Raw genomic sequence first — 14,064 nt, 5'->3', positions numbered from 1 at the left:
GACAGTGGGGGGTCACGTGACGAGTTTTCTAGAAGATTCGCCAGTGTGTTGCTGGTAGTACGTGTTGGGAGTCTTAGAAGTTTCTAGAACAGGCAGTATTATCGTATGTAAGTGTGCTAGACAATGAGAGAGACAGAGTTGAAGCAGGAGTGGAGACAGACGGAGGCAGAGACGAAGCAGGCAGAGAGAAAGAAAGACAGCGATTATGGTCGGCGGGAACTTAGGATAGCAGACACAGAGATCGGAACTATAGTTTGCGGGGACGGACAATTAAGTCTAAGTGCAATAGAAAGTGAGTGAATTGTTGTGAACTATAGTGTGTGTAACTGTGAAAATTAAGTACATTACAAAGTTGTATTGTGGAAGAATAAACAAGTTTTATAAAGAAAAGACTTGTATTTTAGAAGAATTAACAAACAAACATACAGAAACGTAACACAGTATTTACAACTTTCCAAGCATTTACGAAGAAATATTTCTTTCCCTCTAACTTTGCTAACACAATCGATTATCAGAGGTGCTTGTGCAATACATGGCTAAAGGCGCGCAAAAAAATGTAATGGAGTATGAAAAAAAAAAAATGGCGAGACCCAGCGTCGTAACAACAAAAGATGCCCTCCCCCATATTTATTCCTATTATTCACGCACTTGCGGGGGCATACTTATGACTCTGACTAGATCAAACAAGTCTAGAAATTAGTTGTTTTTTTGTGAGACTTTTCCGGCCAGTACAGACTACCATACTCCTGTTCCGGTTCACTGATTTCCCCAAGTTAATCAGGTATGAGCTGCAGAATAACAGAATAGCACAACAAAGCCTGAATTTTCTTACCCTGACTGAACACAACGTACGAGACAGTGACCTAGATATAAAAACAAGTGTATTATTTTGGTACCTTTACTGTCAAATAAATATCTTTCTATCATCACACCTTGAATCTAATATTCTATCTCAGTGTAATTTAAGCCATTCTTTTTCAGTCTGTAGCAAGTACTATTTCCAGAAGAACCCTTCCCTCTGGATATTACATGAACTGCAAAACCTTTCTAAACACATTTAGCAGTTGTTTAATATCAGGCAGCAGCGAGCTCCAGATCGCATAGCTATACTAGTGAACCTATGCTACAATGCAAATTTAATTTATTTAACCAAGTTACGAATAGTAACTAGCAGGCCCGTTCATTTATGTGCTCTAACATAAATCAATGCCAATTTGGGGTCTTCTTTCGGGTAATCCCCTTAAAAGTGGGTGGGGTGAAAATTTTTACCTTTGAACAAACCTCGGGACTGCGACGATTCGTTTCGTACAACTTGGAAGTCGGTGCGACCAGCGGTTTAGGAGGAGTTACATGAAATACACACACAATTTTCTTATATAGATAAATTCCACTCCAATGTCGTATGCGACACTTATACAATAACAGTATTCGGGGTTACGGACAACCCTCACACTTTTTAGAACTCTAAAAATTGGCTTTTGGATATCGAAAGGTTCAGAACTGTTATTTTATTAGCAAAGCTACACAATGGGCTATCTCAGCTCTGTCCACCGTGGGAAATCGAACCTCGAATTTTAGCGTTGTAAGGATTAGGAAAATTTTTAATATAGTATTTAGGTTTAGAAATACAAAATAATAATAATCTAACAGTGCAACCTTAGTTCAAAATCAGGTACATCAAACAGACGATTTACCACTGTTACATACTTTTAAATGTAGAATAGCCTATGAACAACTAAATGCGAAAAAATACACTGATGATTTCATGCCAGAATTTTAATATTAATATGCTTTTTACACTAGAGAGTTATGCAAGAATTAGCTTAAACAGCAAAAAGCTTTCGACAGCCAATTATTTTGATATTATTTCTTTATCTTGTTTTCGAACCACTTTTCAAAATTTAATCATAGTACTCATAATACTGAAAAATTATTACTAAGTAGAAAGAAGTCCTGTAACTGAACAAAAAATCTGGAAATTATCATAAGTCGCCGAAATTAGTAGATATGTTTTGAAGTTAAAAACTTCATAAAGATATTAAAATTTAAATAATATAAAAGTCGGCTACACATATATATACTACCTCACAGATTTTCGTGTGTATTTGCATATATTAGGCCTATTTATATTCTTTAAATATGAGGTTATTCGTACGTTAATCATCAGTATACAGATAGAGTTCTTTTCCTATTTGTTCAGAATTTGTCTGGAAAATGCTAGGTGAAAAATAAAATTATTCATTCATCTCAACTACAAGTTACTTTTTACACAACATACGATAAAGTTTGATTTCAAACTGACAAAGCCTGTCTCATATTTTAAATCTTATTTAGTATAACTGTAACTTTGTAATTTCTCTACCCCCTGAATTTTAAGTAATATTTTACAATATATCTTAAGAATTTAGTATTTCAAACAAAGCAGAACCTGATGCAACACATTGGCTAAATGGTCAAGTCAGAGATCCCAAAGTTCAGGTATAAATGCTGCAAAAAAGAGAGAGCAATCCAGTCAACAACTCCCACCACCTATTGCAGCCCGGCATGGCCAGGTGGTTAGGGTGCTTGCCTCACAATCTGAGGGTCGTTGGTTTGAATCCCCGTCACACGAAGCAAGCTCACTCTTTCAGCCATGGGGACGTTATAAGTGATGGTCAATCCCACTATTCTTTGGTAAAAGAGTAACCCAAAAGTTGGCAGTGGGTGGTAATGATTAGCTACCTTCCTTCCAGTCTTTCACTGCTAAATTATGGACGGATAGCACAGATAGCCCTTGTGTAGCTTTGCGCAAAATTCCAAACCCATTCTTATTGAATAGTGTGATTGACTTCAACATTTATAATGTAGTGATTACAGTAACAAATTACCTTGGACCTACTAGTTTGCAACACAACAGTACACTATAACCACATCAAGCCATTAAAAAAGAAACAAAAAAATATCATTTACATAGATCTATTATCATATAAAATTAAATTTAGAATTATTATAGACTTACCTACTTGTATGAAATGAGAAGTGTAATCTTTCTGATATTTGAACATATTTATGATAAAAATATAGATGAACCAATTCCAATTCACATACACTGTCAAATTAGTAAACATCCTTTATCTACTGATACCTTCAAAATTGTAACACCAGGATTAAACTTTGAGCTTCAAGGCAAAAAAAAAGAAAGTCTATGTGTTAATATAATCATACTCTTAACCTTTGTAAAATATACTTATTTCTTCTCCTCTGTATATCTTGTATATATTATTTCTCCATATCAGAACGTGTACTATTTGTTTTATTTATATATGTATGCATGTACTAATATGTATGTTGTATGAATATAGCAAATAACAGATGACTAGTAACCAAATGATAGTTGCATAGTTTTCTCAAAAACAAATTCAAAGCATACCTTTATAAAACTCAACATGCACAAGGATACCTTCAAACACTTATCACTGCCTGACATTGTATCTGCATTATCCTAAGTTTGAGTTATGAGTGTCATCAAATGGATTCAGGTTTGGAGATTGAGTGGGTCACTTCATACTCTTCCAAGTAAGATCATAACAATTACTCAGATAAGTGGCCCTAACCAGTTTAGAATTACCTGAGCACCATTCAAAACCTAGTTTTATATATACCACCACGTGTCATCTTTAAAATTCCATTATTGTCAAACTTTGCTGTTTTTAGCCATATCACATGTGGCAAATAGTGTATAGAAAAGTTTAGAACTAAATATACTTTACAGGACACATACAGAAATAGAAAAACAGAGCATACACAAGGATTTACTTCCTGTCTGTAGTACTCCTTGTGTATTTTGAAAACATGTATGTTGAATTAATAAATACATATATACATGTGATATCCCTTTTAATTAATCTTTGTGTAACCAATTTTAAATTTACTTCTTTAAATGATTTGCTATTTTTTTATTTTGTGGATCAAAACAAACAAAATAAAAATATCCTACAGTATAACAATAGATGTAGTATGCTGCAAATATATATATATTATTATATTCTTTACTAATACAAACACCAAAATATTTTGCACAAGATAAAATGTAATTAACTGATAGTAATTACTATTAAGTAAGCTATCCAAAAAACATATTATAATCAACTAATAAAGTAACCAAAATTTAAATCAATTCTCCAACCCAACACATGCTAGCATACATGTAACACTAAATAATCTTAACTTGAAGCAACATTTTTGGGGGAAAAAAAAAAAATTATTTATGGCTAACTTAGCCTGTATACATTTCTATTACATACAGTGCAAGTTTAATTTTATGAAACTTTTTCTAAGTGTGATAGAAACAAACATTCACATATACTTTCAACCTATATACAGAAATATTTCTACATTTTCAAAAAACTCCATTTTTACATCCAAATGATACTTTTTTTATTTCCTCTTGAGCTCAAAATAATGTATCATAAAATGAGCTATCTCTTGACTTGAATCAGCAATAGAAGTCCTTCCAAGTAGTTTAAGAGCTTCTTATGATGGAATATTCTGGAATCACTCTACCAGTCCGTCTGTGTCTCTAAGTATTTCAAGGCTGTCAAAAATGATGTCAAGCAGTACCCTTCTTCTCCCATCAAGTATCTAAGAAAATAGGAACATTCAGTTTTTAGAAGTTACCAGTCAAAAACAAAAAGGCTTCAAACAGATATGGAATGCTGTAAAGAATAGTTTAGTTTTAGGCTTAGGCACTAACAATATGGGTTTACTTACTGAAAAATCAGAAGTACAAGAAAACATAAATGAGTGGTTTTAGGATAGGTTATACTCAACATTATATGGGTATAAAAGCACAATATAAAGGAAAAGCATGTAGATGCCTCTTGTAAAAAGATGAAGCATGATAATGTGACAGAAGGAAAATTTTTCATTTTTGAATCATACAACGTCTATCCTCTAAACAAAAATTGTTTAAAACTACAACACTATTGAAATAAGACAATTACTTAAAAAATGTATAGGAAAATTATTATATAATTCTGCCAATTACCTTCTCATTCCAGTAAAAAGATAAAAATAAGCAAACAGAGAACTCATTAACCTTGTATCATTTACAATGGTATTTTATATTCTTTCCTAGTCTTATATAACTGATGATTTAAATTCCAACTTAACATTCATTTCAGAAAGAGATCACAGAACTGTTGAACATAACAGTATGAATGTAAAGTACTTTTTCTTAAATATATGATAACAAAGGTCTAAAAAGATATCTGCTAAACTTACTTAAAAAATATTCATCCATAATTCATTTCATCAACATATTTTTTACTTTTACAAATTGTAGATAACAAATGTTATGCAGTCAACATTTAATAATAGATCTACCTGGTTTATTTCCTCTAGCTTTTGAAAAATAGCTTACTTTAACATTTAACAAATATTCAACACAATTAGTATGCTATACCTGTCTTTAAAACATAGGATAGACATGCCTAAACAAAATTTTATTATTATATATATTGCTTTAACTCCTGACCTTTGATCCATGAGTTGGTCTAATAACTGACATTCTGAAAACAACTGGGGAAGGTCAGCTTTTATCAAGATGTAGCTAACCACAGGAATTAACTCATCAGCACCTCTAATAAAAAAAAAAAAGAACAAACACCCTCATTAACCTAGAAAAATGTGATCAATTATTGATATGAACCAACTGTACACTTGATGAGGGTTCTTATTAGCACTTTTTTGTAAAACAGTTCTTAAAACAATTATAATTCCTTGTACCCAAATAAAAATCAAAAGATTTAAACTGGTTGATCAACTGGCATAATAATTTCAAGTTTAAGTACATTAGAACCTTGATTAACAGGCACCACACCATTAAGGGCAGACCAATTCAGTCTCTTTCTCTTTTCTACTATTTGTAACCAATATAAGTCTTGCAATAACAGGCACCTTGATATTCCAGGTTAAGGGCAGTGTCTTTAGTCTTGTTCTCTCTATGGGAATTCCATAAAATGGACAGTTATCTTTGTATGCCTGTACGGTATACCGCTAAATTCTAAACATCTCAGAAGGATGACCAATATTCAAATACTTTTAATGTTTATTGGATCAGCTCCAAACTATATACTGTAATAATAGTTTTCACAGATTCAAAGTACAATCGTATTACTCTGGGGAATTCTTGTTGTAAACACTTTACGATATATAAGCTGATAAATTCCACATTGTGTTCTAGGAGCAGGAGTCAAGTCGTCTTATTTTTGTGCTTGTGCTTTGTTGCTCTCAAGAGTATTGTATTACGGTGTCATGTAAACAGTCTAATGACACAAGCAGTGATTTGTTGTTTTATTTTCCGCAGATTTCTACTTCAATCATTGACAGTAAAATAAAAACAGAAAATTAATGTGAGATGTTTAGCAGTTCAAACTCCAAAGAGAAGTACTTTGAAATTTTGTGACTTTTTGAACTTTAACATTTAACAAATATTCAACACAATTAGTATGCTATACCAGTCTTTAAAACATAGGATAGATATACCTAAACAAAATTTTATTATTATATATATTGCTTTAACTCCTGACCTTTGATCCATGAGTTGGTCTAATAACTGACATTCTGAACACAACTGCAAAAAAATCGTTTCCATAACTAGTTTAACTTTAAATTAGATGTTTGTTGCATACATATATATATAAAACTTAATTTCTTATTCTGAACATTGATTAACTCTTTCTCAGAAGGGTCGTGTATACGAGTGCAACAATATATACTGTAACACTGAGATTTCTTAACGTATCTTCAAAACAAACTGGTAAAATTTTGTTAAAGATTATAAATATCTTGTACACAAAGAATGACATTACTTTAATTGAGTATTTCTACAAAAATATGTTATTTATCTATTGTAGTTATTTGCACTCAAACTCTTAATAGTTCATATGCAAGGTGATTTTTACATATAAAAATACTTTTCTTCATCTTACAGTTTGAGTTTTATTTGCATAATCTCTGGAACTTCCTAAATGAATATCAAAAGTTTATTTAAGGTAAATATTTATATTTTATTTTTCATTTTCTCTACCATATCACAAACTGTACATATTATTATCAACATGCAATGCAATGAAATGTTTAAAATTAAGAAAAATGAAAATATCTACAAACCTTTTAATTTTTTGTAGAATATCCTAAAATACCTTCATTTGTATATTCATAATTTCAGGTCTTTTTCTTTTCACATACAGTTCATTTTTTTATGTTTACTTTTCCTTTCCTATCCTTTACCTTTTATTACTCATCTCAACACAAGTCAGTGGTAGCCTTGGAGCATAATTACAGTATCTTCATTAAAGATGTACAAGCCTTCGGCAAAATTATCTTACCTTCATACAAGATCTTAAGTCATGAGAATTGACGCAAAGTATGATGTATATTTACAAAATTTTTAAACCTTTCAATTATGCATTTTAAAATATAAATAATATATAATAAATTAGGATATAAATAACTGTCTCTCTAGCTATAACATATTTAGCTAAGAAAAACCTGTAAGTGCTATTGTGAATAAAGCAGCCAAGGATACTACAGGCAGTTACATCTACCAGATGACAAATGCATGCCAATTTCAAAATAACCAGTGAGATTATAGTGTAAAATGGGCTATTTCTAATGACTATATACATGTATGTGTAGCAACCACATGTATGTTATAAAGCTCAAGCAAAAGTATAGAAGGTGCGTGTGGCACCCATCACAGGTTGACAAAATTTATCACTTGTTTCAACTGCACTTAGCCACAGAGAACTTTGAAACTTACATGTCAGTAAGCCAAGTACACATATTTATTGTCTGGATATGCATTTATATGACTGGTGTTATCTCAAACAAGATTGAGAGTGTGACTGTTGAGATTTTTCATAGCTCGAGGGTCACATGACAACAAAACCTGAAGTTTTAAGTATTTTTTTCAAAGGTCTCTTTTGAAACAAAGGATTTAAAACATATATAAAACAAAACCTTGAATCATAACATATATTATAATGTTTACTTCATTCACATAAATTGACAGTAAAGGTGTTCAATTATGTTTTGAATCCAACTCAGTGACTTGTGCAGAAAAGTGTTTAAAGGGATTCCAGGGGTGGAAAGGTTAACACAAATTGGTGTTTATAATGAGAGATTTCTATAAATGTAAATAAAATAATGATCTATATCTCCAGAATGTGTCTTTATTAGCTCAGTATTTTGTTATTACAGTGTTGCCAGCAGCTAATGATAACCTACAAGTTCACTATTCCAGTTGAATTTATATTACAGGAATTGCTGAAACCAAAAAACAAAACAATGCTGTTAATATGCCTTGACAATCTATCTTCATGAATCCTTTTATACAAAAAAAAAGTGTTTACTTTTTTCGAAACTCTTGTAGACTGCACTCCAAAAATGAAACTAATATGTTAATGTACAGTATCCAGAATCATGAGGCACATGACCAATCTTGGCTATTACAGGAAATAAACTAGTTATGGGATAATTGATGTTTTTTCTATCCTAGCGATGACAAGGCACAAATAGTGTTATTAAATAATGTCAATGGCATCTCTTAATTAAATTTTAAGCAAATCAAGTATCTGATGAGGCCAATCATATGATCTTATGTGCAAACATCTACTATGGAGTCCATGTCTAGAAATGTTCATTTGGTACTATAGGTATGACAGCCCAATAAATGAGAACATTTGTGAATGAGGTGTGTGACAACATACACATTAATACAAATTATACGTTAATGTGGCATGCTTAAAATGAGTTTATCAGTAGCCCATTATAACAATTTGCCTTATTCCTCCACTGAAAATCTAGCATAAACCAGGGTTATGTACCACATGCCATGCTTAGACTGCCCAAACATGTGTTTTGGCCAAACAAGCCACTGACTGGAAATTATACTTTCAGAACATGAATGGGACTATAAACATAATAGTATATTTAACTCTGGTCTACTAAAGCATTCTTGCACTATCAATCATACAATAAACTGGGAAGAATACAAAATCCTTGATTGAGGTCACAACCAACCTATTCTAAACTTTCTTGAATCATGGTACATTTGCAACATCAAAATTCAATTGTGACAATAGACCTTGTCATAGCACTAGCCTATATTTTACTTTTTTCAAGTAATTTTGACTTGCTTCCCACAACTTCCTTTAATAAATTTGGTAGCACTTTTCCTTCTTCAATGTCAATGGCCTGCTAACTTATAATGTGATCTTTTAAATTTAAAAATGTTTTGTTGGTCTTACCATTCCTCCTGATGATGATGATTTAAAGACTTGGGACAGTGTTTAATGCTTACTTACTTTATAAAGTAGCGTAGTTAGTAAATAGCTTTATTCATCATGTATGACTGTACATTTGCCCACACTCTTATTTGTGGGTTATATAGATTGATAGCAGATAACAATTCTATCATATTGTACACAGATAGTTTAATGGATATAAAGGTACAAATAAGGTGTTTTATTTTTGTTTTTCTACATTATTTATGCTTCTTAAACAGAAGCTAGTATTAGTTAATATCAATCACTTGCAAATTATTGGACCCAAGTTAAACAAACTTAGCTGTACTTGAAGTATTTTTAAAGATCCTGAGCTATAAAAAAAGATATAATGACCAGCCCTAAAACACAGCCTAGGTAATGTCCTGTGTATATAATATGAGTTAAATCTTTATATATGATAAGAAATACACACTGTTTAACATAACTGCACCATGACTAGCTAGGAACTGGAATATTGGGCAGTAACTGCTCTTATCTTAGGTTGTAATACACAAATGGAACCTCATATAAAACTATCTATTCTATTGTTCTTTGTTATCTTTATTTTGTAACCAATTCGATTTTTTTTCATGCATACACTATCTTATAAAAAAATATAGTTGCATTTATGTGAACAGAATGAACCAGTGTATTTTCATACATTTAATATGTCCATTAAATTGTGCTTATTTTACATTACATATTGAGGCACAACAGCTTTAGTAAACCCCAACAATCAAAGCTTGAAATCTACTTAGTCAAACACAATTTAAACAACTTGACAGTACAGTTACTGTTCTCCAGGAATCGGTTCAATGCTCACCTTGGTTAGATATAATCCATGAAGGACAACACATTCTACATTGATTTTAATTATTTAAGTTTCACAGTAATTAGCAGATCTACATTACTTATGTCCCTTTTCTGCTGCATAAGTGTCTAGAAAATTGACTGTTCTATTTCTAGACATTTATGATCAACTACTGTCTACTTCTCAACCACTTCACAGGACTGCTTTACTCAGTTTTAGCCATTCAGCATCAACTGATATCTATTTCTTAACCACTTTTTAAATATCTGAGTGCACAAAGATTTGGAGAAAGCAAACAACTTTGTGAACCTTGATTCAAAATTAGTGTTTTGGTAATCTTCAAATGCATGTTCTCTTATGGCACAGTAACATTTTTTAAAACGTCTTTTCATAGTAAGTTACTATATTTTAACAATGTTAAATTTTTACTCAATGTGAAAAAGTAATTCACTAATTATGTAAGGCAACTGGATATTAAGATGATAAAATTAATATTTATAACACAAAATCCTTTAATGAAAGAAGTTTCAAAAGTAATCTGACTGAATAACTTTAACAAATTAAAACTAAATAACAAAATGTCAGTATTTAATTGAAAATTTTTCCTCACTAAAAATTGTAGAGAAAACTAACTTATCATCATATTTTAAGTATTGAAGTTCTACCATATACCAAATTCAGAATCTACTTATGTCAGTATCTTGAAGAATTTATTTGTAACAAATATCTTTTCCTTTTAAGTTCATATTTTCTTTATGAAAAAAGGTAAAACAAAAAAGGTGCATATTAACATAAGTATTAAGGAAAAGTGTTAAAACATACAACAGCAACAAAAACAAATGATGTATCACTAATTAGTAATCTTACATTCAAAATAAATTAAGTATTAGGTCATCAAGAAATTAATGTCGCGTTTGGAACATGTTCATTAACCACCCCCAAAAAATGTATATCACGTACAATAGTTAAATAAACCGCCTAAACGTCACATTAGTGTAGTCTATATAATGTATAAAATTTAGTATACTCTAATCCCTTATAGAGATGCCACACAACGAGACACACAATTGGCATGTAATGCTGTTTGAATACAAGAAGGGAAAAAAAGGCCTCTGTAGCCACAAAGAATATCAAAGAAGTTTATGGAAATGTTTTGAACATTTCTAACTGTCAAAGATGGTTCAGCAAATTTCGTTCAGGTGACTTTAGCCTTAAAAACTGTGATGGCAGGAGCTGACATGTGGTAATTGATATTGATGATCTGAAGACGCTTGTTGAGTCTAACCCAAGGCAACACACTCGTCAAATGGCCCTGAAATTGCATGTCTCTCGTGAAACAATACGTAAACATCTAAGCCATACGGGAAAACTCCATAAAGAAGGTGCTTGGGTGCTTCACGAACTCTCCAATGATCACTGTTTCCAACATGTCAACGTTGCTTTGTTTGCAATTAATGCACATGAACCATTTTTGGACAGAATTGTTACCGGTGATGAAAAATGGATTCTCTATGTGAATATTAAATGCCAAAAACAATGGCTCAGTCCTAGATCACTTCCGACCCCAAAACCTGGACATTTGAAGTTTTTCTTATACAATGAAAAAATATTGTTGATATTAGCAATCTTATGTAATTGTATAATGCCATACATTACATAAAAAAATAAAAAATACACCAAATTGATTTCCATATATAAAAGCTTCAAAAATACAGGATAGGATGATACTGCTAGAACTATTGATGATAATTTCTAACATAACTTCTGGATGGAGTGATACTGCTAGAACTATTGGGTGATAATTTCTAAGATAGCTTTCAGATGGAATGATATTATTTGAACTATTGAGTGATGACTCCTAATACAGCTTCCAGATGGGATGCTGCTACTAGAACAATTGGATTACAATTTCTAACACAGCTTATGGCTGACAATTTCTAATACAGCTTCCAGATGGGATGGTACAGCTTGAACTGTTGGATGATGATTTCTAACACAGCTTCTAGGAGTGATATTGCTAGAAACTGCAGTTCTTCATTAGTCATGGTTTTGTTATCCACTGTGAACTACTGTTTCATACTACAACTTAAACAGTTGTGAGGTTATGTAACTCAAAAGTTAGAACAAGCTGAGAAGATAAGCCTCAAAAACTGTTTGCCAAACATATATAAATTACAATAAAAGTAAAACCTACATGTGCAACAAGTAACAGTGAGCAGATTACTAGAAATTCACTAAACCAGAGACTGCCTTTATAATTTTATAAATATCTATATATAATCCTGTAATTTAATTAGATGACACTAAAATAGGGATGAAACAGAATTTTTCTAACATGATCATAGAACTTGTGAGTTTGTTTTACTATCAAACACATCTCTAAGATTTTCATCAAGGCACAGATAACACAATACTTCACACATCACAGAGAAGGTTTCTAAAACAAAACACGACATTTCTGCAATTACTCAACAAAGGCTTTATTATATTAAATATAATAAATTCTGTTTTGAACATTTAAAAGTTAATTTAGTTTCATTTTCAAACTGAAGTTCAGAATCTTGAAGTTACTCAGTAAACAAGGCAGCCTGTACAAGTTTGGAAGATACTTTAATTGACAGTGTTGACCAATATTTTGAACAATAGAGTGTATAGATCTTTATGAAATAAAACAAACGTGAACAGTGATTTCATAGTATAGTATAATTGCTTTAATTTCAACTTTTTTTAAAATAATTTCTTTTTAAAGCATCCAGGTGTTTTGATAGTCTTGGGATGTTGAAACATTATTTGTTAAACAAGTTAAATGTTTTGTTTTACAAGTCCCAGAACTTTAATTATTTCATTATTATTTAAATTTCAATTCTTTTAAATTCTTTCACAGTAACAGTTATACAGCAAATATGTGGAACAACTGATTTTTCAAAAGACTTTCATTCAAGTTCAGCACAACCCTTGTAATCCAGTATGATTAAAATAAATGTTTTGTTATTATGTTTGTTTAATAAGTAAGTAATCATACATGATTATATGCAAGTCATGCTTAATTTATATATTTGGAATAGTCAAATTCACAAATATAAATCTGGAATTATTAATAAATTAAACGCGTACATATACATAACATTATTACATGAAACGTTTAAAAGATACAACAAGATATCAGATAATATACACTAGACAATACAACATTTTGCAGTTATTTATAACTTCAAAATAATTAATGTAGAATACTGTAGTCTGTAAAATACATTACAATAAAAGCTTAAAGATACATAAAGAAGTATGCAAATTGTCATTGTTTCAAATTAAAATGTATAATTTATCAGCCACAATGATAACAGAACCAGTTTAAGTGAAGTATATTTGAAATGGGAAAAATAATTCATATGTTCAAAAATCAATAATAATTATGCAGGAATAGAAATAAAAAAATTATCTGAAAGTAATGTCTCAATGCAAGGCAAGAAATGTGCAGCATTTACAACATTTTAACAATATGACAAGTTAAAATATACAGTCTTTTGCAATTTCTATTTAGATAGAAGTTTATGCTGGTAACAACAGTAAAAAATTCTCAAAGTTATTAGCATATTTTGTGATTTTGATTGTGGAAAGTAATAAAACACATTTTGACAATGTGACCTGTGATGAACAACATAAAATAAAATATGAGAACTTTTAAAATATAAAATGAAAAATGAGGATTTACCACTGTTTTTAAGAAGACAGCAAGAACAAGGGTTTATGTTAATTTACTTTGGTAAATTTTAGAGAACCTGTTTAGCCTCGAATGGAGTTTAACCTGCCTGTTTTTAGTGCATATACATGTGTGTGCATATATATCAGATTGTGTATTACTCACTTTAATCACCAAATTAAGAACAATTTTGTAAACTGTCCACCAGGATCATATGTTCATTGAATTATAGACTTGCTTTA

The 14,064-nt window shown here is 30.9% G+C and overlaps 1 protein-coding gene and 1 long non-coding RNA gene across 2 annotated transcripts in view; both read right to left on the bottom strand.

Annotated features, from left to right (window-relative positions):
• Positions 1–2,319: 2,319 nt before the first annotated feature.
• The window catches only part of LOC106467681 (VPS9 domain-containing protein 1-like), a 78,557-nt gene continuing 66,812 nt past the window's right edge, over positions 2,320–14,064 (bottom strand). Inside the window, exon 11 of the mRNA XM_022395888.1 lies at positions 2,320–2,345. Within this exon, the coding sequence (XP_022251596.1) occupies positions 2,320–2,345 (26 nt within the window). The remainder of the gene's footprint in view (positions 2,346–14,064) is intronic.
• Positions 3,401–5,620, bottom strand: LOC111087828. The gene is made up of 2 exons (XR_002612458.1): positions 5,516–5,620; positions 3,401–4,620 (listed from the first exon to the last, which is right to left on the bottom strand). It is a non-coding gene; the product is annotated as an uncharacterized LOC111087828 (long non-coding RNA).

This window comes from Limulus polyphemus, unplaced genomic scaffold (assembly GCF_000517525.1).
Source record: "Limulus polyphemus unplaced genomic scaffold, Limulus_polyphemus-2.1.2 Scaffold2705, whole genome shotgun sequence".
NCBI lineage: Eukaryota > Metazoa > Arthropoda > Merostomata > Xiphosura > Limulidae > Limulus > Limulus polyphemus.
Note: the sequence above shows the minus strand (reverse complement) of the source record. Positions and strands in the feature narration are given on the sequence as shown.